The sequence below is a fragment of the Perca fluviatilis genome, chromosome 15, assembly GCF_010015445.1.
Source record: "Perca fluviatilis chromosome 15, GENO_Pfluv_1.0, whole genome shotgun sequence".
NCBI lineage: Eukaryota > Metazoa > Chordata > Actinopteri > Perciformes > Percidae > Perca > Perca fluviatilis.
Genome location: NC_053126.1, coordinates 5,062,735 through 5,083,209, shown reverse-complemented (window position 1 = coordinate 5,083,209; position 20,475 = coordinate 5,062,735). Strand labels below are relative to the sequence as shown.

The window sequence follows — 20,475 nt, the reverse complement described above, 5'->3', positions numbered from 1 at the left end:
ACTAAATCCATTCAAACACACAAGTTAAATGTAAGAACTGCAAAATAGGCACATATGGCAGATGATACACCTCCTGTTACAGTAAATGTTCTTAACAAGATGAGGAAAAGACAGGAAACCAGTACAATCAAAAAAATATCTGTGCAAATCATAAAGTGAACTCTGTCATTGCGAAAGAAATTGAGTGCTATACACTCGTCACAAAATACACACCACAAAACGTTGATCAAGTATAGCTTTGTTTTGCAAACTAAGAGGAGCTCTGTGTGTGTGTGTGTGTGTTGTGTTTTTTTTTTTGTGTTGTGTGTGTGTGTGTGTGTGTGTGTGTGTGTGTTGCTTATGTCCTCTCTCTTTTGGTGGGCTGGATTTCGCGAGCATTGTGTCCCATGTTGAAAGAGCATGCAGAGGTGAGGGTAAACGCAACTGATAATCGATTCAAACTCGCACCAGAAGAGCAAAATATGCACACTTTTGATATAGTTTTCTTCTTTTTTTTCCCGTAGCACTGTCAATATGAAAAGAAAACAATATGAAAAGACTGCAACAGCGATGGGAAAGCGGCGTTGCATGTTTGTTTTAAAAGCAGCCACGTACAGCGGACTAGACCTAGACACGCGTGATTCATTTAGAGCAAAGCATACACACGTTACAGTGACTGAGCATGAGCGGAATCCAAGGAAAAGAATCGGTAGCAATTAAAGAAAGTACAATGGGTTTAAAAAAGGAAACCGGGCGTATGCAGCTCGTTGAGTCGGAGAGTCGGTTTAGGGAGGAAGCGGAGCCTGAAAGCGAGAGTCTGTCAGGTTGGGGTTGGGTTTTAAATGCTATAGGCTCCCCCACGTCTCTGGAGGGGGAAACTGTTCTAGACTGCCGCTCTCGCTGTGCTCCTGCTCTCCCATGGTGAAGGTTAGTCTGTACTGCAGCTGCACTTTCTCCTGAAGCACAAAAAGAGAGGCAGATTGAATTATAGTTCTTGTGTCATGAGTCAGAAGCACTACTCAGAGATATAAACAGGTATAACTACAGACTGACCACAGCTCCCAGGACCGGGGGGGGGGAATCATTTTAGTGGCATTTGTTTTTTTTTCCCCCAGTTTTCTATTGTTTCTATTTAGTATTGTGTGCAATTTAATTTCTTCTACTTGGTAGTGTCACTTTTTTATAATGCACCTTGGCATCAATCGAGCCGTAGCTTGACATCCTCTGCTCATTCTGACAATACATACTGTCAGCCTGCGAAGAAAACTAAAGTGACAACGTTTGCAGGCTAGTGCGTTTTTCAAGGCATCATTTCCTTTCAGAGACTTTCCATTTCTTGCTGTAGTTGTCGGCGGAGTGTCTCCTATTATCGTATCCAACAGTGAACATTAAGACAAACCCTGACAAAACTACTCAATCAATCAAGGGGCTTTTACAAGCCGTACAGCATAAGAAACCCTCTGACCCTCACAAGTAAGACTTTGTGGTTACTAGGGCTGGGCGATATGGAGAAAATCAAATACCAGGATATTTTTTGACCAAATACCTCAATATCGATACCACAACGATATTGTAGTGTTGACTATTGGTGCTTTCACAAAATATTTATGAGATTTTTGATAAATAATCATCAATAATGTGGATATAATGACTAAGTGGGTAAAGGCAAATAATAGAACAGTCTGCAGACAACACTTATGGCCATATTATCATATAACAATATGCAAAATCTAAGACAATATCTAGTCTTACATCACCATATCGATATATTGCCCAGCTCTAGTGGTTACTGTCCTGCTTGAGCAATTTAAGTCCAGTGGAAGAGGATTTTCACACAGTTTAGATACTTTTAAGGGAGAAACTCTTGTCTAGATACATTAGGTACAAATCTGGGCGTACCTTGTTTGGGTTGGCCAGCAGCAGGATCTGTGTGACAGCAGCAGGAGGAAGGATGGGGTTGAAAGCTGGGAGCTCTGTTCCTGATGGGGGCTGCAGCTTCACTGCCATAGACTACAGGTGAGAAATGAAATCAAACAACACTCTTTCTTTACGGAGACCGCTAATCGGCTGCAGCGGTTCAGTAACAACTGTATCTAATGGGAGACGAGGGCCTTGAGGAGTCTTACTGCTGACCTTTGGAGCCGTGGTGTGGAAGTTTATGTCCGTGACGGGGACCGGAGCAGATGACAGCATGGAGATGATCACCACCAGCACATCGGGACGAGACGGAGGCGAGTCGCGTGCAAAGTGAAAGAGAACCCGCAGACTGTGTCCGTCAAACACGGTCACGGGTAACAGACTACCTGGAGAGAGACGGGACAGAGGGATAGAGGAGGTGAGCATATAAATATTCTGTACTGTCTAGGTGCACAGAAGGGTGAAGCCATCAAGCTCACTTACTGGGCTTAATGGATTCTAGCGGTACAAAAACATCAGTCAGGGTGACTTCTGCAGAAGGAGTGTCCTTTTGTGAGTGGGGGACATATCCAGCAACGTGACTGCAGGGCTGGGCTGACAGTTGGGGAGAGGTGGCGGATGTTCAGCGGCGAAGGTTGGGATGGGGTTCGGGGTAATGTTGTGGCCAGACTTGCTCTGGAGATCTCGCAGAGTTGGTTTGCACTGCTGCTTGTCCCTGAAAACAGATGAACATCAACAATTCATTTGTGTGTGTGCTTTTTAACTGAAGCTTTACAAATGCAACTGTATGGACGGTTGTGAAACTGAAAATGTGACAATATCTCCTTTCAATATGGTTGGTTGGATTTAAAGACTTGCCAATTTAAAAAAATAAAAAATATATATCCCCCTTTAACTAAGTGCATAAGGAGACAAAACCTCTAAGGGGCATTTTGAGCCATCTAGGCAACCAAGAGTTACCTAAACAACAGCCAGAATGAAAATGTGAGGAGTAAAAAGTCAAATCAGATAGATGTTTCTCCGATCAGAGTGCTGTAGCTGTGTTCTAGGAGTGAGAAAACTAGACAGAAATCCTTTACCAACAACAGCTGCTACTGCAATAATTTATAAATAACATTTAAACTACACATGCAGACAAGAATGAAAATCTCTCTCTCTCTCTCTCTCTCTCTCGCTCTCTCTCTCGCTCTCTCTCTCGCTCTCTCTCTCGCTCTCTCTCTCGCTCAAAACTAAAACGTGAGGTTATTTCCCACAGTAATGAGACAGTAGTGCAAGTTAAATACCATTTGACCTGCAGGCCCTCTGGGGGCAGGGACTGCTGCATCAGTGTCTTTCCCAGCAGTTCCAGCTCGTCCAGGGCCGAGTTCCCAGGGGTGGAGCCAGACGAGAGGGGCTGAGAGTAGGAGGGCGGGTCTGGACTCAGGAGGAGACTGGGTGCTGCTGGGATGTCTGCGTCTATGCTGTCGGAGGACTGCAAGTAGAAAGCGAGAGTTAGATAGTGGTCCAGATGGCTTGTTGATTGTATTTGTTCGGCGGTTGAGTTCAGATATCAACCATCTTTGCACAGCATCGCTTACTGCACCTTTTAGAGCAAGGATGCCCACTACCTTGAATTTTATAAAGAAGTTGTGAAGAAGTGTGTTTGGCAAATGACGTCAGTGTAGGGCTGCTCGATTATGGAAAAAAAATATAATCGCGATTATTTCGGACAGCATTGAAATCACGATAATTTAACACGATTACTTGTTGACTTCTGGAAAGATGTTGCAATTATTGGACTTAAAAAACTGTGGAAAAAGTTAGAGTAATAGTAAAAAAGAAAAAAAAAAAACATCTGTGAAATTTGCCTTAATACTTTTCCTATTTCAACTTTATTTTTTCATTCAGAACACGAGAGAAAATGAGTTTACTTTCAAAACGTAATGAGCTAAATAATAGTTTTTCTCCATTATTCTGTTTTTGTGATCATTGGGAGCCAAAATCATAATCACGATTACATTTCGATTAATTGCACAGCCCTACGTCAGTGTAACAGTTAATAATAATAATAATAATAATAATAATATAATAATACCTGGAAGGAGTCCCAGGCTGTGGAGTCCTCAGGCTGGGAGTGAGGGTTGGAGGCGTGTGTTCCTTCACTTAAACCTGTTGGAAGCAAAAAGAAAGTAGCAGCACTACTTAGGACTGTGGTTCAACTCCTAGAGAACGCCACACCATCGCTATTAATATTAATACGACGTATTGGTGTCCGACGGGCGGTTACCGAGCGACATGAGCTCGTCGTCGAGGAGACTGATCCCCATCTCCTGCGAGGGGGCGTTGAGGCTGTCCGTTGGAGTGGGGAACTCTGGGAAGGACGGAGGCGACTGTGGCGATGTGTCCAACCCGGACAGATCTAGCAGTGCCGTCCCTCCTCCTGTGAGAAATGGATTTAAGACAATTGATTTAAAAAAGAACAAAAATAAACACCAGGAAGTTTTAAATCTACAACAGTTTGTAGAATGATAATTCTAAAGACCAATCTATTGAAACCCTCGTGATGCGTTTCTGCGCTCCGTGCTTCACCCACCTGTTTGTTTGTGTGCGTTTAGTGTGTTGTTGCCGTTTACTATTTCCCCCTTCACCTGCTGTTTGTACTGGTTGATGATGTGAGTCAGGCTGTCGTTGGCCTGCAGGATCTCAGCTGTGGAAAGACATGAGAAAATACTCCTTATAGTTTTCAGTGTTCCAAGAAAAGTCAGAAGTGGCGTCTGTCCTGCTGGGCAGCAGGCTGGACTAGAGCTTCGACATTAGAGATCCAAACCAAATCAGAACACAAAAAAATATGTTTTATGCAAAAGAATTTCAAGCAGAAGTAAAGGAACATTGCTTAAACGTATTCGATATCAGATTTGGTGAAAACCAGTACTGGGTCTACCTTAAAAAAATAAATAAAAAGGGATACTAGGGAATACAGTGAACCTCAGCAGCTCTATGGACTTGAGAAGTAAACGCAAAGTTTCTCCAATAAGCCAACTGTAATTATCCAACCAAGTTGATTATCTGTATTTTCCCATATTTTACAGGGAATTGCAAATGGCTCGTGAAATAATTAAAGATAACGGCGGTCCTGGATATCAAAGATGCATGGAGTTATACCTGTTATACCATGCAGGACAAAGACAGTAAAGACACTTAATGTGTAGTATGTAAAGAGTGTGGAAATAAATGCTCACTTTCAGGTTCAGAATTGTATTTAGAGGTTATATCAGAAAAGGTTTACATGGTTTAATTTATAAAAAAAACAAAATAAAAAAAACAAACATATTTTTGTCATACTGCACATTGCTGCAGCTCCTCTTTTCACCCTGTGTTTTGAGCTCTCTGTTTTAGCTACAGAGTGAGGCATCTCACTTCTGTTCCATCTTTGTTGGGAGACGCACATGTGCAGTAGCTAGGTAAGGACTACTAGCCAGTCAGAAGCAGAGTATGAGGGTGTGTCCTGACAGTACCTAGGTAAGGACTACTAGCCAGTCAGAAGCAGAGTATGAGGGCGTGCCCTGACAGTATCTAGTTAAGGACTACTAGCCAGTCAGAAGCAGAGTATGAGGGTGTGTCCTGACAGTACCTAGGTAAGGACTACTAGCCAGTCAGAAGCAGAGTATGAGGGCGTGCCAGGCTAGCAGCTAGGCGAGCATTATAACGTGTGTTCCAAAGTGACCATGTTTGTCTCTGAAGTAAAGGCTGGACTACAATAAAGCTGTTTGCAGCAGTTGGTGAACAGTGTTTTCTGTTGGAGATGGTAAGTCCCTTTGGGGGACTTTTCCCTTTGTAAACCTATTACGTGCACACAAAGATCTATAACACAATAAAGGAAAGAGGAAAAAGTAAAAAAGCATAATGTGAGCATTTTAACACTGATTGGCATCAGCTTTTAATGATTAACAGCTCTTATGTCTAGTATCTTTTTTTTTCATTGTGGGCTCGTCTCTGGTGCTCTTAGACACAAATTTGAAAGAACGAGGAAGGCCGAGTTTAGTGTCTTGTTGGAGGCCTCTAAGATGGAAGATAAAAAAACACCAGTTTAACGTTGTAATAAATTACCTTTGTGTCTTTTGCTCTGCCTGCTGAGGACTATTAGAGCTAAAGACATTTCTGCAGCAAATAAACAAGGAGGGATCATTCCTTTTTTCATGGTAAATAATGGCAGATGAATGAAAGTAAAGCTCACCCAGAGCCTCGTCGTTGTCCTCCGTATCACTTGCCAGTCTGAACAGTGTCGGTCTCATTTTCTCACAGCGCTGGTACAGGTCCTGACCACACAAAACGCACTATATTAAAATACCTTCAAAATCGAGTTTCTGCCTGTATACGCTGAACGGTCTCAATCTCCCTCCGACCAAAAGCGTCTTTCGGCTCACCTGTAAGAGTTCGGCGTTGCTGGGATTGTCGGCGCTGCTGTCGTAGTCCTGCAGAAGCTGAGAGAGCAAAGTGACGCTCTCCTTCACCTCCTGAATGGTGTTCACCCGCTTTGACACTTTCTCTGCTCGCTTCTGATCCTGCGACAGACGAGAGACAACAATCAAAACGGCACACGCAGCAGGGTGTGACCACAAACATGCATGTTGTGTATGAAAATTATACATGCAGGTTCGACTCCGACCTGCGGCCCTTTGCTGCATGTCATTCCCCACTCTCTCTCCCCTTTCATGTGTTCAGCTGTCCTGTGGAAATAAAGGCCTAAAAATGCCCCCAAAAAATAATCTAAATAAAAAGGCACGAATGGGGAGGTACAGCAAGGTCAGGGAGAGGCCACTGGGAAAACTACTCTGCTAGTTACACACAACACCCTCCAAGGCAACCAACCCACTTCCTCAATTACAGTAGCTAATGTTTCTGCCATGAGTGTAGCACTCTGGCATTTAACTCCTTTTCTTAGAAATCAAACACGAGAAGTGAAAGGTGCAGTTAATGTAGAACAGAAAGGTGCAATTTATAAAAAGGAGTTAGGAAGGAGGAGAAGGAAACAGGTTTACCTCTTGAACCATTTCCTTAATGAGTTTGTTGGCAGCTTTAAGGTCATCAGGGTGCGAGCTATTCAACAGGCGAGACAACATCTGACAAAGCAGGCAGAGACAGGCAGAGTTCCCATGGTGAAAAAGGAGTCAACAGAATTCCCAAAAGGGAATATGAGCACAATCATGACAGCATGCACAGTGGGGTAGGAAACTGGCTCAGGTCACATTTTATTCTCGGGTTGGAAAACATCTTTTTATTATTGGGATTATTTATAAAGTCTTTACTTTTGACTTCTCCTCATCCTCAAAAATCGGATTCTTGGGTCTGGGTGGAGGAAGGTTCAGTAGTTTGTCAGGTGGCAGCTCTGGGTCTTGTTTAATAATACCTGATTTACAAACACAGAATACGAAAAAGAAAAGAGTTAAATGCTTCCGATCATTACTTACAACATTACTGTAATTATTGTTTGTTGCTTTAGCCATTATTACTATGTAAAGAATTTAACAAAGTTATTCTTAAAGTTATAGTGTGTAGTTTCTGTTGCCCCCATGAGGAATTCTAAGTAATGTCAACAAAACTGTCGGCGCGTCCACATGATACAAGCCTCCAGATCGCGTACCCCCTCCCCACCCCTCCTCCACGCAGCTGCTAGTAGCCAAGGAGGACACGGAGGATTAAAAATGGATTCTTCAGAAGAGGTCACATTATCGTCACTCGAATTTCTACGTGCGAAAGTCATCGGACGCCACAATCTTCTGAACATAGTCATACTGAGAAATACAGAGAGAGCTGTGTGGAGCTGATAGTCTTAATTAGCTTTGTAGCAACTTATTTGGCAATGGCTTGAATGTAACGGACGTTCATTAATATGAAAAAGTTACGCACTAAAGCTTTTAAAAAGTGACTATGGCTGCAACCTTTTATCCCCTCCAAACAACTTTAGAAGTTAGCCTCCCACCTTGTTTCTTCAGCATCTGATAGGCATCGGAGATCTTGGCCTCCTCGGGTAACCCCAAAGTCCAGCTAAAGATCAACTCCAAAACCTTCTTTTTTACTGGCTCTGGTGACCGGGAGCCCAGGTACTGAGTGGGGGATTGGGGACAACAACCGAGCGATTTACACACAACAGACATGATAAAAACATCAAATAAAAAACTGTCAAAAACATAGATGCACTCAGAAAGACACACACACAAAGTCTTACCTTTGGAGAAACTACTTTGATGAGTTCATTGAGAAAACGGAACTTGCCCACTTCACTGTGAAACCTTTTCCCGCAGTTTTTCATACACGTCTCCAGAACCTAGACAAGAAAATTAAACAATTTGAAAACGGCAACATCATGCTATAAAATGTCACTTAAAACTATTTAAACCATATTTAGACAAACTGTTAAGGTGAATTTAGGTTTCTTTCTGTTACATTACTGCATATTCCTGACAATATAATGAGGAACACAGACTAATTTTAAAACCTAACGTCATCATCATCTACTACATGCTTCTGATTTAGGGTTTGATGCATATTGGTTTTGGGAGCCCATAGATAATGTGTGGATGAAACCTGCCAAAAGTTGAAACCTTAAAGCAGTAAAACAAAAGAAAATCTAAAAACCAAAATTTAAATAGCCGTACAATTAGTGGGGTAGAAAATTAGTAGAGTCGAAAAAACTAAACATTTGCACTGAAAACTAGGATTAGCAGTACAGAGGCAGCTGATTCTGGGTCAGATCTGAACTCACCAGCAGGGCCTGCATGGCCTCCCACTCCTGTGGGGACTGGATCTTGTGGGCCAGGAGCCTGGTGGCCAGCTGAGGTCTGGAACACAAGTCACAAACCAAACTGAATGTCCAGAGCAGTTGAGGGGAAGTGAGCGAATGCAAGTGGGATCAACTGTGCTGCAAGTAGTGCTGAGCAAGATATCAATATCTAATATTTCCCTGTTTTACTGTTTCATACTGAGGAATAATAACAAAAAAACACTATAAATTAATAAATTAGATTAATGAGTTCTACAATAGTTGAGAATGACTGCTGAAAAATGTCAGGTCTGTTCAATTTCCCATTATTATGCAACCAAATAACCCGACAGACAACTTGACATTGTTCACGTCTAAAAAATTATAAAAATGTGTGCTTTTTAAAAATATCTTCACAGGCCTAATGTACAGAGATGAGTATGATTTGTATTTAGCACATTCAGGTATTGAACTGAATATTGTACATGTGTGAATTTACATTCACAGTTCAGTTTTGTTAACAAAGAGGAAGGATTTAATTGATGTTAAATGAATTAGGGAAATGTCTTTGGTTGAAAAGATAACCACCACCACAGCTGGGGTTCTCCAGGATTAATAGACTTGGCTCAGCAACAATCAGACCATAATTAATGTATGAAGCACAAAAAAAAAAAAAAGTCCTCTTACCCCTCCAAATCATTGTTGAGCTGGTCACAGAAGGCGTGGATGCTACTCCAGTCTTCGTGTCTGTTCAGTGGGTTTGTGGCTCTGTCTGAAATGTTAGAAAATGGGATGCAAGACAACAGAGGAGATACATGTTAGTTCAGCTTTACTGCATTATATCAATGTTATTATTCTGGTATTAGAATACATATGTCTGAGGTGTTGGTTACTGTTAAATCATGTATCGGTCTACCTGTTCAGACACTCAGCTGCTCTATCAAAAACTAATGCAGTCTTTTTAAATCAATTGGGGTTCCACATTTTTTAAACACTTCTGAATATAATTCAACAGAACCCCAACTAAAGCATTATAACCTAGGGTTTATTGTATAACTTTTGTATTATTATGTTTCTGTTGGTATTATTTGAGCTAGCAGTAACGTTAGCTAAGCTATCAACTGTGTGCATGTTGTTAATATTCTCTTTTAGATTAAAAATGTAATGAGAGCATCAATATGTATACCCAAAATATCTTTACGTTTTATAGATGAAGATGCTGAGTCAAAATGTTTTAGCTTCTCACAATGAAGCCTAACGTTACATGCGTCCCGAGTGACTCCATGGTTTAAAATTAAAAATTCTCTGCCACGTTACCCCAGCATGCCAAAGTGCAGAGAAATATATAGGGCAGGTGCTAATAGTCACGGTGGCTAGCTTGCTGTCGGTAGTCACACTGTGTCACTGTCTCGCTCGTCTAGAACTTTCTTACGAGGCCATAGCTATGCCGTAATCCTAATCTAACCTCTATGAGTAGTACTGTCCCCTCCCCTCCCCTCCCCCCATTAACTTGTCGCCCACTACCTAGCTAGTTAAAGCCATCGAGCCGCAAAGCTAAAGCTAGCTACAGCTGGCTGTGTAAGCTAGCCTGTGTTGTGTGTTGACAGCTGGCAGACACAGCAGCTCCGGAGCTAACGTTAGCATCCGAGCCCCCTCTGCTGGGACACGCGTGGTGAGCTGTCATCTCATCTACAACAACTCGCGGATGATAATTTGTGAGTGTCCGGTTGTCCAGATAACACTTGCTCGGTAGAATAACGTTAAGTTTGAAATACTCACTGATACGAGACTCCAAACTCTCAGTATCGGGCGGCGCAGCCATCACTGCGAGATTTATGTATGTGCGTCGGTCTCGCGACGGACGCAGGGGCACGTAATGGCAGAAAAGACACAGAACTAGAGTGCATAGAATGCATACATTTCAAATAAAGGCTTTTGAAGATATTTTTACACTATTTATATACAGTGTGTAAACACTTTGCCGTATTTGTTCTTAATTTGCATATGATAATTTTAATTAAGAACACTCGTTGGTGTTTTGGTGTAGGACTACTGGGGTAATGCATTAAAAACATTGTTCTCTTTTAAACTAACATCTTCACCACAGTTGTTATAATGTGTATTCTAATTATTATTTGTAGTGTAATGTGCCAAATCAAAGCCAATGTCCGTAAAAAAAATGCTGAATTTTAGCCACACGAGATTATCAAGTGTAAATGGTGTAAACTTTAATGGAAATAACCGTTCTAGTAAATCTCTTTCTATGATTTAGAAACCAGCGTCAAGCGAGCAAACAGAATTCTACCGGAGTCAAATTCCTTCAAAATTAAAGCAGGCCATTTAGTTCGTGTCTCCACCACCAATATATGACTATTTAAAGAAAATTGAATTAGAAGCCACAGTACATTTACTTTAGTTATAATTTTTTTACTTCTTTGGCCGGAAGTGCTTTTTTAAACCTTACTGACGACTGACAAAACCTTTCCAAAGTAACAAGTGTTTATGGTTTGTTGTAAGCTTAAACTAATGCAATGACTGTTGAAGGATTTAAATGGACAAATTGCCTGTTTTGATAACATAAAACAATATATTATATCTGGCTGCCACGCTCTGAATAGAAAGAGAAGAGAAGAGAAGAGAAATGAAGTTGTAACCAGAAACCTCTCCTGCCTAATTATAGACAAAGATCCTCTAAACCTAAACCGTCTCTGTTATAGAGAAGCAGCAGCTCTGTGTCTCCCTCCAGCGGCAGCTATTGTGCACTTCAGTTCACTCAATGTGGACCACAACAACAAGGAGTATACAGCAAGTAACGGGATTTGATATGTACACCTCTTTTATGAAATCGACCAGGAGTCCTCATCGGATCACTGCAGATGTCTTCAGGTTGCCACTCCCAGAAGCTCGTTGGAGGTTTTGTGGTGAAAAGTTTCCGTGAGTGACAGAGACCGTTAGTTGTTGCTGAAACATTAAAGCAAGGTGAAGTCGCTTTTTACATGCGTGAGCACCTTTTGTTTTGATTTGACAACATAATGGGGGCAATATAACTTCCTTCCTGCTGCTTCACCAACTCTATGCACAAATCTGGCCGCAGGTTTGCTGCAACAACAACATCTAGCTGCAGGGTGAATGCTGGTTGGGTTTCCTGTTTCCTCCTCAACGCCAAACCTGCCCAGCTTCATTTGATCTCCTCTAACTTACAAAGTGACATGTTCAGCCAGCCCACATGTCAAATCTCACACAAGAAAATGACATCCCCGAAGGCTGTACGAGAGTGGTGCCGCTCCACATGCGCAGGTTACCCCAATGTGGAAATAAAGAACATGTCAACCTCATTCAGAGATGGACTTGCATTCTGTGCCATCATCCACAAACACCGACCTGACTTGATGTAAGTAGACCGGTAGTGCAAACTCATGCGCAGCCAGATGGACAAGGCCAGTTATGTCTTTAGTGGCACTGCATTTGTTAACACATTGTTTTTGGGGTCCTGTCCTGAGATTTATTTGTCTTCTTGTCTGAGGCTGCACCAGATTGACTAATGTGCTGTCTAATCTGGAGTAGAGCAGGACCTGCACACTGTGTCTAATCTGCCCTCCTTTGCTTAATCTCTCTCTGTCTCTGCTTAACCTTTTCTTGTCCAGTTTAATGGGATTATTTGGTTTGTTTTTACCTTCTTTTTTTTTTACAACGATTGAACTTGAGTCATCTAATTTAATCTCTGATGTTGAACTGCATTTTGCTTGTGCAGTGCTTTGTCTGTGGAGCCTCTGGTTAACCGTCATTCTCCGAATACGCAAACTGTTTTGTTTGTGATTTTTGTCTTTTCATCATCAGTTAATCAATCTCTCCATTTTCCTCACCTTGCTCCAGAGATTTCAGCTCCCTCTCCAAAGATAATGTTTATCAAAATAACAAACTGGTGAGTCATGTCCGTCTATGTTTGCACCCAAGCCACAATGCAAGCATGTATCTCTCAACTCTGTGTTTTGGTGTTTATTTACCATTACTAACACTATTTAAAAAAAAAAAAAAAACTCCCTTTTTACAGTCATCCTTCATCCTCTATCTTTCCTGGTTTCCGTGTAGGCATTTGAGGTTGCAGAGGAAAAGCTGGCCATCCCTGCGTTGCTGGACCCAAAGTACATGGTTTCCACCAAGGTGCCTGATAGTTTGAGCATCGTCACCTACCTTTCCCAGTACTTCTACTTCTTCAACAGGAAGTCTTATGGTGTGCTGAGTATAATTCTGTTTTATAGCTCTTTTATCAAATGAATTTATTCACAGCTAAGGTTTATTATCTTGCTCAAAGGCACTTTATCAAGGGACATGATTATTGACAGACACTAACAGGTTGCTGGCATTATATCTGTGATGCAAGGTACACAAATATATGCTCTTCGAGGAGTAACCTTTAAGTGGCGCCTTCTTTATTACCAGTATTTTGGGTGCACTATTCTCCTTTACTCTTTACATCACGTGAAATAAATATTCATAGCCCACACCCTTCTCTACTTGAAGCAACACAGTACATTTTTATCTTAAAAGTGAAACTTCCATGTCTTTTTTTATTCTAAAGCAGGTCTAGGTGCTATGTAAATACTGTGAAAGTATCAAAGCGCTCAATCCACAGAGAAATGCAAACAGCCTGTATTCAGAAACTGCCTTTTTAAAGGTGCGCTATGAGTTCCTGCATGGTTTCAGCGCAATTTAATTTTTATCTCAAATCATAGGCATCTCTCCTTGATCCGCTAGCTGCCTGCCCCCTGGATACACCGTGAAAAAGCCCGGTCTCGGGAGACAACACAGGGGTCGTAAACGTCAAACAAAAACTAGGGGCACAGGCTGTGCACCAAAATACAACAAACCACATTCCAGCCAATCACTGACAAGATGGTTGGGGGAGGGGGTGGGGATTAGTGACAGTCAGTTAGACTCTGTTTACACATACAAGGTTATTTTTACAAACGGAGACATTTGCCTTTGTTTGTGCCCTTCGTTTACACGCAAACGGAGAATTCGCCTCTGAAACAGAGTCTTTCTAAAAACTCCGGCCAGAGTGGAGATTTTTGAAATCTTCGTTTGCACGTTTGCATGTAAACTGAGACAAACGGAGGTTTAGGACGCCGAGAGAGAGAAAGAGGAAGTGATTTGTTGCTATTTTTGGGATTCTGATTGGCTAACCTGGGCTTGAGGTTCTCGTTACACCGCCACCTACAGGTTTGGCGTGCTCTTGACTGCATTGACGGCATATGTACACGGGTATGTGTAAACAAACCCTTTTCTGAAAACTGACCGCTGTGCATGATGTTATTTTTGAAAACTGAGGGGTTGACATGTCCGTTTATGAAAATAGCCGGCCACGTGTAAACGTAGCGTTAGTCATGGCAGTAACGTAAACATGGGGGGAGGGTTTGTTTGGTATTTACGTCGAACAGAAGCGACGTCACTCATAGTGCACCTTTAAACGAGCCGTCAGGACTTCCATACGGTTGTGATGTCACCACTACACTATATATACAGGTAGAAAGTGCCGCTACAGGGAGGTAACAGTCATTCCCTGGCTGCAATGACAGTGCAGAGACTCAAAGTGCAAATGCGGAAGACGCTGACCAATCAAAGTAGACTTTGCTTTTTCGGGAATGGGAGCTTAAAGAGACAGGCACCAAAAAGAGCGTTTCAGACGGAGGGTGAAACCACCGATATCGGGGAAACTGTGTGAGAAGAAGAATGTGTTTTTTTAACTTTAAATCATGTAAGCATGTTCTAGTAGAAACCCCAAATACAACCATGAACCTGAAATTAGCATAATATGGGACCTTTAAAGTTCTTGTTCGCCAAACTGTGCTCTATTTTCATTTCTTCTGTTGACTTTGCAGCAGGTATTGCCAGTTTGAGGTCATCACACGTCCCTTTCTTGAACAACCTCACAAAAAGTAAAACTCCTGATGATGTGAACCCCCTGAAGGTAATTTTAAAGCACATATGTTCCCAATGTAAACACACCTGTGTTCTCGTGCTCAGCTGATGGTTTCTCTTTTCTTCTCAGAGCCTGACTGATCTGGAAACCAGTAGAGAAGATCGTTTATCCGACACAAGGCCACAAACGGTGTGTAGTTTGTGTTTTAAGCCTGTCCACCTTATACAGAGACATTTGACGGACGGAAAGGTCTACCATCAGTTTTGAAAAAAAATTTTTTTTTTTTTTTTTTTTTTTTTTATTATGCAGTAAGCTGTGTGTAGATCTGGTTGAAACGGGCAGCAGTTCACACATAAGAAAGTGTTTCAAGTTATCACTGTGATCATATTTGACATCCCTTCTCACATATTGTTATAGCTGAAGGAATCTGTGCACGGCCATACAGCGCAAGAAGAAAACTCAGTTTGTTTTAAATCATAAAAAAATTGGTCTGGAGTTATTTAGACCGTTGGCGTAGATTTCGGCGGTGGGGGGTGGGATGCAGGGGATATGTCCTCACAGCGCTTATTCTTCAGCTCCGTCTCTGTCTATTTTCTTTCTCTCTTTATCTGTGAAATGAAGCTGCCTTCAAGTGCGGTCGGGAATGTCTGGATCTATAAACGATCTGATGGAAAACAATAATCGTGTCTACTTGTGCTACACAAATTGTTGCATAAAAATTCACCAGAATGCAGGAAATTAAGTGTTTGACGCTCAAAATTTTATGGGGGACAACCCCCGGACCCCCCCTGTTAAAAATCAACCTACCCTTGATTTAGACATCAGTGCAGGTAAATTATGGGATTGCCTTTCTTTTCTGTTAATATGCGTTACGGATGCTTTCACAGCAACACATTTAACTTTTGTCTTTCAGGTGCAAAGTGTGCCGCAGCACTCTTTTACCGGGGTCTTACACACAGGGAAGCGATGATGGCTCCTTGATCTGCACTCACCACACAACGGACAGCAAAAGTTCTGGTGTTGACCTCAATCAGCAAATTAGATCTACTGAGAATCGGCCCAAATGTGAATTGCAGGCAGGTTATTCTTCTGTGGCTGGATCGGCTATCACCGGCGTCCCTCATTACACTAAGAAAACAGAGTCACGGGACAGACTGGTATGCAAAACACCAGAGCAAAAAGGGAAAGATAGGTGGGAGAGGAGCGGAGAGCTGAAAGACAGAGACTCAACCGTTGGACTGAAGAGCAAGGTAAAGAAGCCAACGCCTCTTCATCTTCCTCCACCCAGTGTTGAAGACATGACTGTTGAAGGAGCTGAAAAAGCTGGACCTGCGACAAAGACTCAAGAGGCCTCTGAGCTGTCCTCGCCACGTGGACGAGTGACAGGAGGAAGTAGTCGGCCGGTTCCAGCACCCAGGCGAATGCTAGACTCTTCTGTGGTCCCTGTTCCTGCACCCAGGACCAAAACTGCCCAGCCCACGAGCAGCTCCTCTGCTGCGGGTAAATAGACACTATATTATTTTACTGTCACTGCTCAGATTTTGATTACTCTCTGCATTTTTGTACCATATGTTGATGTGCTCTTATTTAGTTTTTCTCTGTTTCTCTGGGCAGGCAGTTCATCCAACCAAAATAAATGTTCACCCAACTCATCTCGCATGTGAGTGTACAGAAACTCTTCTTCTCTCTTTGCTGTTACACAGTATTCCTCTAAATGTTAGCAAAATCTTAAACACTGCATAAAAAGAGCTTTATAAAATAGGTTGATTTACCATAATGGTAATAATAATTACTGATTTCCTCACAAGTTCTTCCTCATCTCTTAAAGCACCTCTTGTCTTTCCCCTTGTAGCACAAGCCCGACCAGTGGTAGCCCTAAAGTGCAAACCAACCATCCATGGATAAGCATCGTCCATCCCGGACCCTGGATGCAACTGCCTCCCGCTCCGCCTCCAGTACCCAGGAGGTCATTGTACAGACCCAGAGTGCCTCCTCCTCCCAATCCCTTTGGAGGGGAGGTGGATGAGGACACACAGGAGGAGGGCTCTAAACCTGAGCCTGCAGACCAAACTAAGCCCTCAGTGGCGGCTATCCATTCAGGGAACGGGGACACGGACGCTAAAAATACTGCCATTAAATCTACACCAGCTAGAGATACTTCAAGTCAAATTGGCTTATCAGATTCGGATGAAACTGGAAATACGGGAGAGTCACCACCGGATGTGGTTGTGGCAGCAGCAGCAGCAGCAGCAGCAGCAGCAGCAGCAGCAGCAGCAGCAGCAGGGCCGCATGCCACTTCAGATAAAGTGCAGAGCCATGTTTTACCCAGAAGTCTTTCTGTGCCAGCGATCACCTCTGCTCCTTCTCAAAGTTCCCTTTTGCATTTTGGCTTGACAGAGGCAGATGGATCTGATCAGGGCATGTCATGCCAAAGTAAGGTATGAAAAGAAATAATAGCTGTTAAAAATTATATTTAACATTAATGTTTTCTTCTGCAGTCATAGACTCACAAGCACAATATACTTCAAGACAGGCCTATGAAGTTAAACTGCCCTACAATTTTAAATTTTTTTTATTTCCATTTTTAGCTGGCCTGCAAAGAGAATCCATTTAATGGAAAACCTGCAATGTCCAAATCAAAGACCTTTCAGGCCCTCCCATCTACACGGGCCCCTGCCCCCGGACATGGCTTCCCACTCATCAAGAGGAAGGTACAATGGCTGGATTTAGAACTCAAGAAGCAACTAACAATAATATAACTCAATAAATGCCTCCACGCCATCATCTTGAACCTTAATAGGACTGGATGCAAACACAGTGATGATTTTTAGCCCTCGTCACAAGGTTCAGTCATTAGGGATTAATTGTTTTGGTGTAAATGTATTCTTGGTTTTGCAGAAATCCTGTATAGTATTTTTGGAGTGAGATATTACTGAGTCTTATATCTTGCTTGACAGGTGCAGACGGACCAGAATTTGTCCACAGAAGATCTGCAGGTGGAGATAAGAGAACTGGATCAACATCTGGAGGCACTGGAGCAAAGAGGAGTCGAACTGGAGGGGAATCTAAGAGACTGCAAGAATGGTTCAACATATCGTTTCTACTGCTAAACATGATTCACTGGCACAATATCACTGTTTTTATGAATGCAGTGTGCATATACTGTATACTATGTAATAGGGATGTTTTATGTGTCTGTTTTAATGACCCATCTTTTTCATTCTTAGATAAAGAGGAGGAACAAATGCTAATGGAGTGGTTCTCTCTTGTCCATGAGAGACATGGTCTGGTGGGCAGACAGACAGAGCTGGTTTATCTGTAAGTAGGCTACGCCAGGATGAGGATTTGGCTTCGCTAACGAGTTGTCCAGTGTGTGCCATTATTTTTCATTCCCACTGCAGTTTACTCTGCATCCCAACAGTTTAGTGAGTGTTGTAACAGGAGGTTTTCTGGAATTTTACAGACATTTTGTGTCGTGTCTTTTCCCAGGACAAAGCAGCAGAAGTTAGAGGAGAGACAGGCAGACGTGGAGTACAAGCTCCGATGTCTCCTTAATAAACCAGGTCAGTGTGTTAATGGTGCATCACTTTGTCACTTTTTACAGCTAACGTATCTGACAGTTATAACAATTATTTATCTCAATAAGCAGGGGCATTGCTGGGGGGAAACTCTGCAACGATTCAGGGATCGATCATTCTTGATGCATAATCAATAGACCAAAAATTGTAGTTTGCCCCCTAAGCATACCACTTATCTGATGTGGGTATAAAGAGCTTCACAATAAAAATCACACATACACTCTCAGTGTTTTCCCTTGGTTTGTGGAAGACTTAGGTGCGCATATTTGGCGGGGTTTTTAGGCATCCTTCCTCAAAAACATGATGTTATTTAAATTTTAAACAAAATGCTATTTCCTGATACATTATATGTCTCTTTGTGGGTTTTTGCGTCTCTTTGTAGTCGTGTTGTGTCTCTTTTGGTCATTTGTGTTTTCTTTGGGGTTGTTTTGGGTCTCTGTTGTCATTCAGCATCTCTTTGTACTTGGTTTGTGTCCCTTTTGTGATAATTTTGCATCTCTTTTTCATATCATAGAGCAGATGTGAAAAAGAGAGCAGATAATAAATACGTAACACTCAAAAAGCTTAAAGACAAAACTTGCTAAAGAAGTCCAACTACAATTATAAGATCTGAGAAAGTCTTTCAGTAACATTCATTCGGCCTAGTTGCTGCCCAAAACGGCTCGGTTGCTGCACCTAAACCTTATAATGGCAGGGAAAACCCTGCACACGATAAATACTAAAAAATCTAAAAGCAAGTAATTCCAGAGTTTTAAATCGTCCAGTTCTGTGCGTTTTACCGTCTGAGCTGAAACTGCCTTTGTGTATAGGGGAATAACCAAAAAATGAGAAACCTCAATGGGTACAGTTCCCTGAATGTGATGCAGTGCAAAGGAGTACTTTGTTTGGCTAACTGTCGCACACCGTCGTCCTCCCATTCAGAGAGCGACTGGAGTCAGGAGGATCGAGGTCGAGAGCAGCAGCTGATGGATGAGCTGGTCGCCATCATCGAACAGAGGAACCAGATCGTCAGCAGCTTGGATCAGGACAGGCAAAGGTGCACGGAAGAAGAAAAAAATACAATGCACGGGGCTTAGATGTTGGAAAGTATAAATGCAACTTTGTTTTTCTGATTAGGGAAAGAGAAGAAGATATGCTTTTGGAAGCCATGATGAAGAACAAAGGTGAGAAAAGTTTTAAATCAAAAAGTCCCCCCCTTTAAAATAGCCTTTTTCATACTGTTGTGTGTCTTCTCCTGTCCCTTTCTTATTCTCCTCCCTGCTTGGAAAGAAGGCAGAGTAAAGGTATCCTTGGGATTCCCTGAAACACACCAACGCTCTATAAAAAACACTCATGCATGTTTAAATGATTTGAAAATGATAACCCGTGTTTTACTACTGCACCTAACTGTGATATCTCTCCTCAGACATTCAGAAGGAAGGACTTAAAGAGCTAAAGAAGTCAAAAGGAAAGTTCAAGCCCACAAAAATGTTTAAGATGCTGAACCATAAAGCAGAGAGCACCAAAGACTCCATGGACAAAAAGAGCTGAAGGACTATCATGACTGCTGAAGCTCTCACAGAAAACCATCTCGTACTTTTGGATGATAAAGATGATAAAAGTGTTGTAGAATATGATCACAATATAAATATTATAATATTTTGGAGCAGCTCGGTAGCATAGATACATTACAAAGAAATATTCTCTCAGTGCATATGTTTCAGTTTTATCAATCTACATTTTCTCTTCCATGGTTCTTTCCTCACCCTGTCTCCTGTATGCACTTAATATTTATGTTATTTGTATTTTTATTACATACTTGTATTCATATGCAATACATATGTATTTGGGAAAGTTTTGTCTTGTCTATTAAGAAGAATTGTATACTGTGTTATATTAAATCCACTTTTATTTCGAACCATTTTAAGATGCTATTCTACCATACAGAAATGTATGCTCACTGGAAACAGTGAGCCTTTTCGAAAAGAAAGATAATTCAGGGTAGGGAGGTAACGATTACCGGTGTAACGGTAAACCACGATAAAAATGTTGATGATAACTATTACCGTTTTTCATTTAAAATATCATTATTATCACAGTGGATTTACCACGGTGTGTTTAATCCTTCCCAGCTTCATCCGAGTCTCCTGAAGTCCTCCCTTTTGATAAGGTTTTGCCTATATTTTTGTAATATAATAAACACTATTACACTTTTTGAAACTATTTCAGCTTGTGTAGGCCTATCAGTGTTTTCTGAACATATTGAACACACTTAAAAATATAGCGATAATACTGAAAACCGTGATAATTTTGGTCACTATAACCATGAGGTTAAATTTTCATACCGTTACATCCCTAATTCA

At 41.8% G+C, this 20,475-nt stretch overlaps 2 protein-coding genes across 2 annotated transcripts; one reads left to right on the top strand and one right to left on the bottom strand.

The window, feature by feature from the left end:
• Positions 1 to 308: 308 nt before the first annotated feature.
• On the bottom strand, positions 309 to 10,504 carry LOC120575079 (ADP-ribosylation factor-binding protein GGA1-like). The gene is given in 18 exon segments (XM_039825681.1): positions 309 to 935; positions 1,879 to 1,989; positions 2,113 to 2,282; positions 2,380 to 2,446; positions 2,449 to 2,611; positions 3,180 to 3,367; positions 3,971 to 4,044; positions 4,163 to 4,315; positions 4,469 to 4,582; positions 6,110 to 6,191; positions 6,300 to 6,437; positions 6,915 to 6,995; positions 7,182 to 7,282; positions 7,856 to 7,979; positions 8,102 to 8,200; positions 8,639 to 8,714; positions 9,323 to 9,407; positions 10,415 to 10,504. Coding segments are annotated over 18 exon segments (1,980 nt in total). The 5' UTR covers positions 10,458 to 10,504; the 3' UTR covers positions 309 to 824.
• A 606-nt stretch (positions 10,505 to 11,110) lies between these two features.
• LOC120575086 (MICAL-like protein 1) lies at positions 11,111 to 20,171 on the top strand. Its single transcript, XM_039825693.1, has 17 exons — positions 11,111 to 11,548; positions 11,754 to 12,026; positions 12,509 to 12,557; positions 12,725 to 12,866; positions 14,515 to 14,603; positions 14,685 to 14,815; positions 14,913 to 14,924; positions 15,469 to 16,055; positions 16,170 to 16,215; positions 16,408 to 16,993; positions 17,144 to 17,266; positions 17,513 to 17,639; positions 17,783 to 17,873; positions 18,045 to 18,118; positions 19,055 to 19,169; positions 19,250 to 19,296; positions 19,539 to 20,171. The coding sequence occupies exons 1-17, from the start codon at positions 11,412 to 11,414 to the stop codon at positions 19,661 to 19,663; spliced, it is 2,754 nt and encodes a 917-aa protein (XP_039681627.1). The 5' UTR covers positions 11,111 to 11,411; the 3' UTR covers positions 19,664 to 20,171.
• Positions 20,172 to 20,475: the final 304 nt, after the last annotated feature.

Bases quoted from the DNA above. Each gene is read 5' to 3' on its own strand.
- LOC120575086 (XM_039825693.1), top strand. From the start codon at position 11,412: ATGTGGACCACAACAACAAGGAGTATACAGCAAGTAACGGGATTTGAT. The intron at 16,056-16,169 runs GTAAATAGACAC...TTCTCTGGGCAG, and splicing joins GAGCAGCTCCTCTGCTGCGG to GCAGTTCATCCAACCAAAAT. The intron at 18,119-19,054 runs GTCAGTGTGTTA...CCTCCCATTCAG, and splicing joins ATGTCTCCTTAATAAACCAG to AGAGCGACTGGAGTCAGGAG.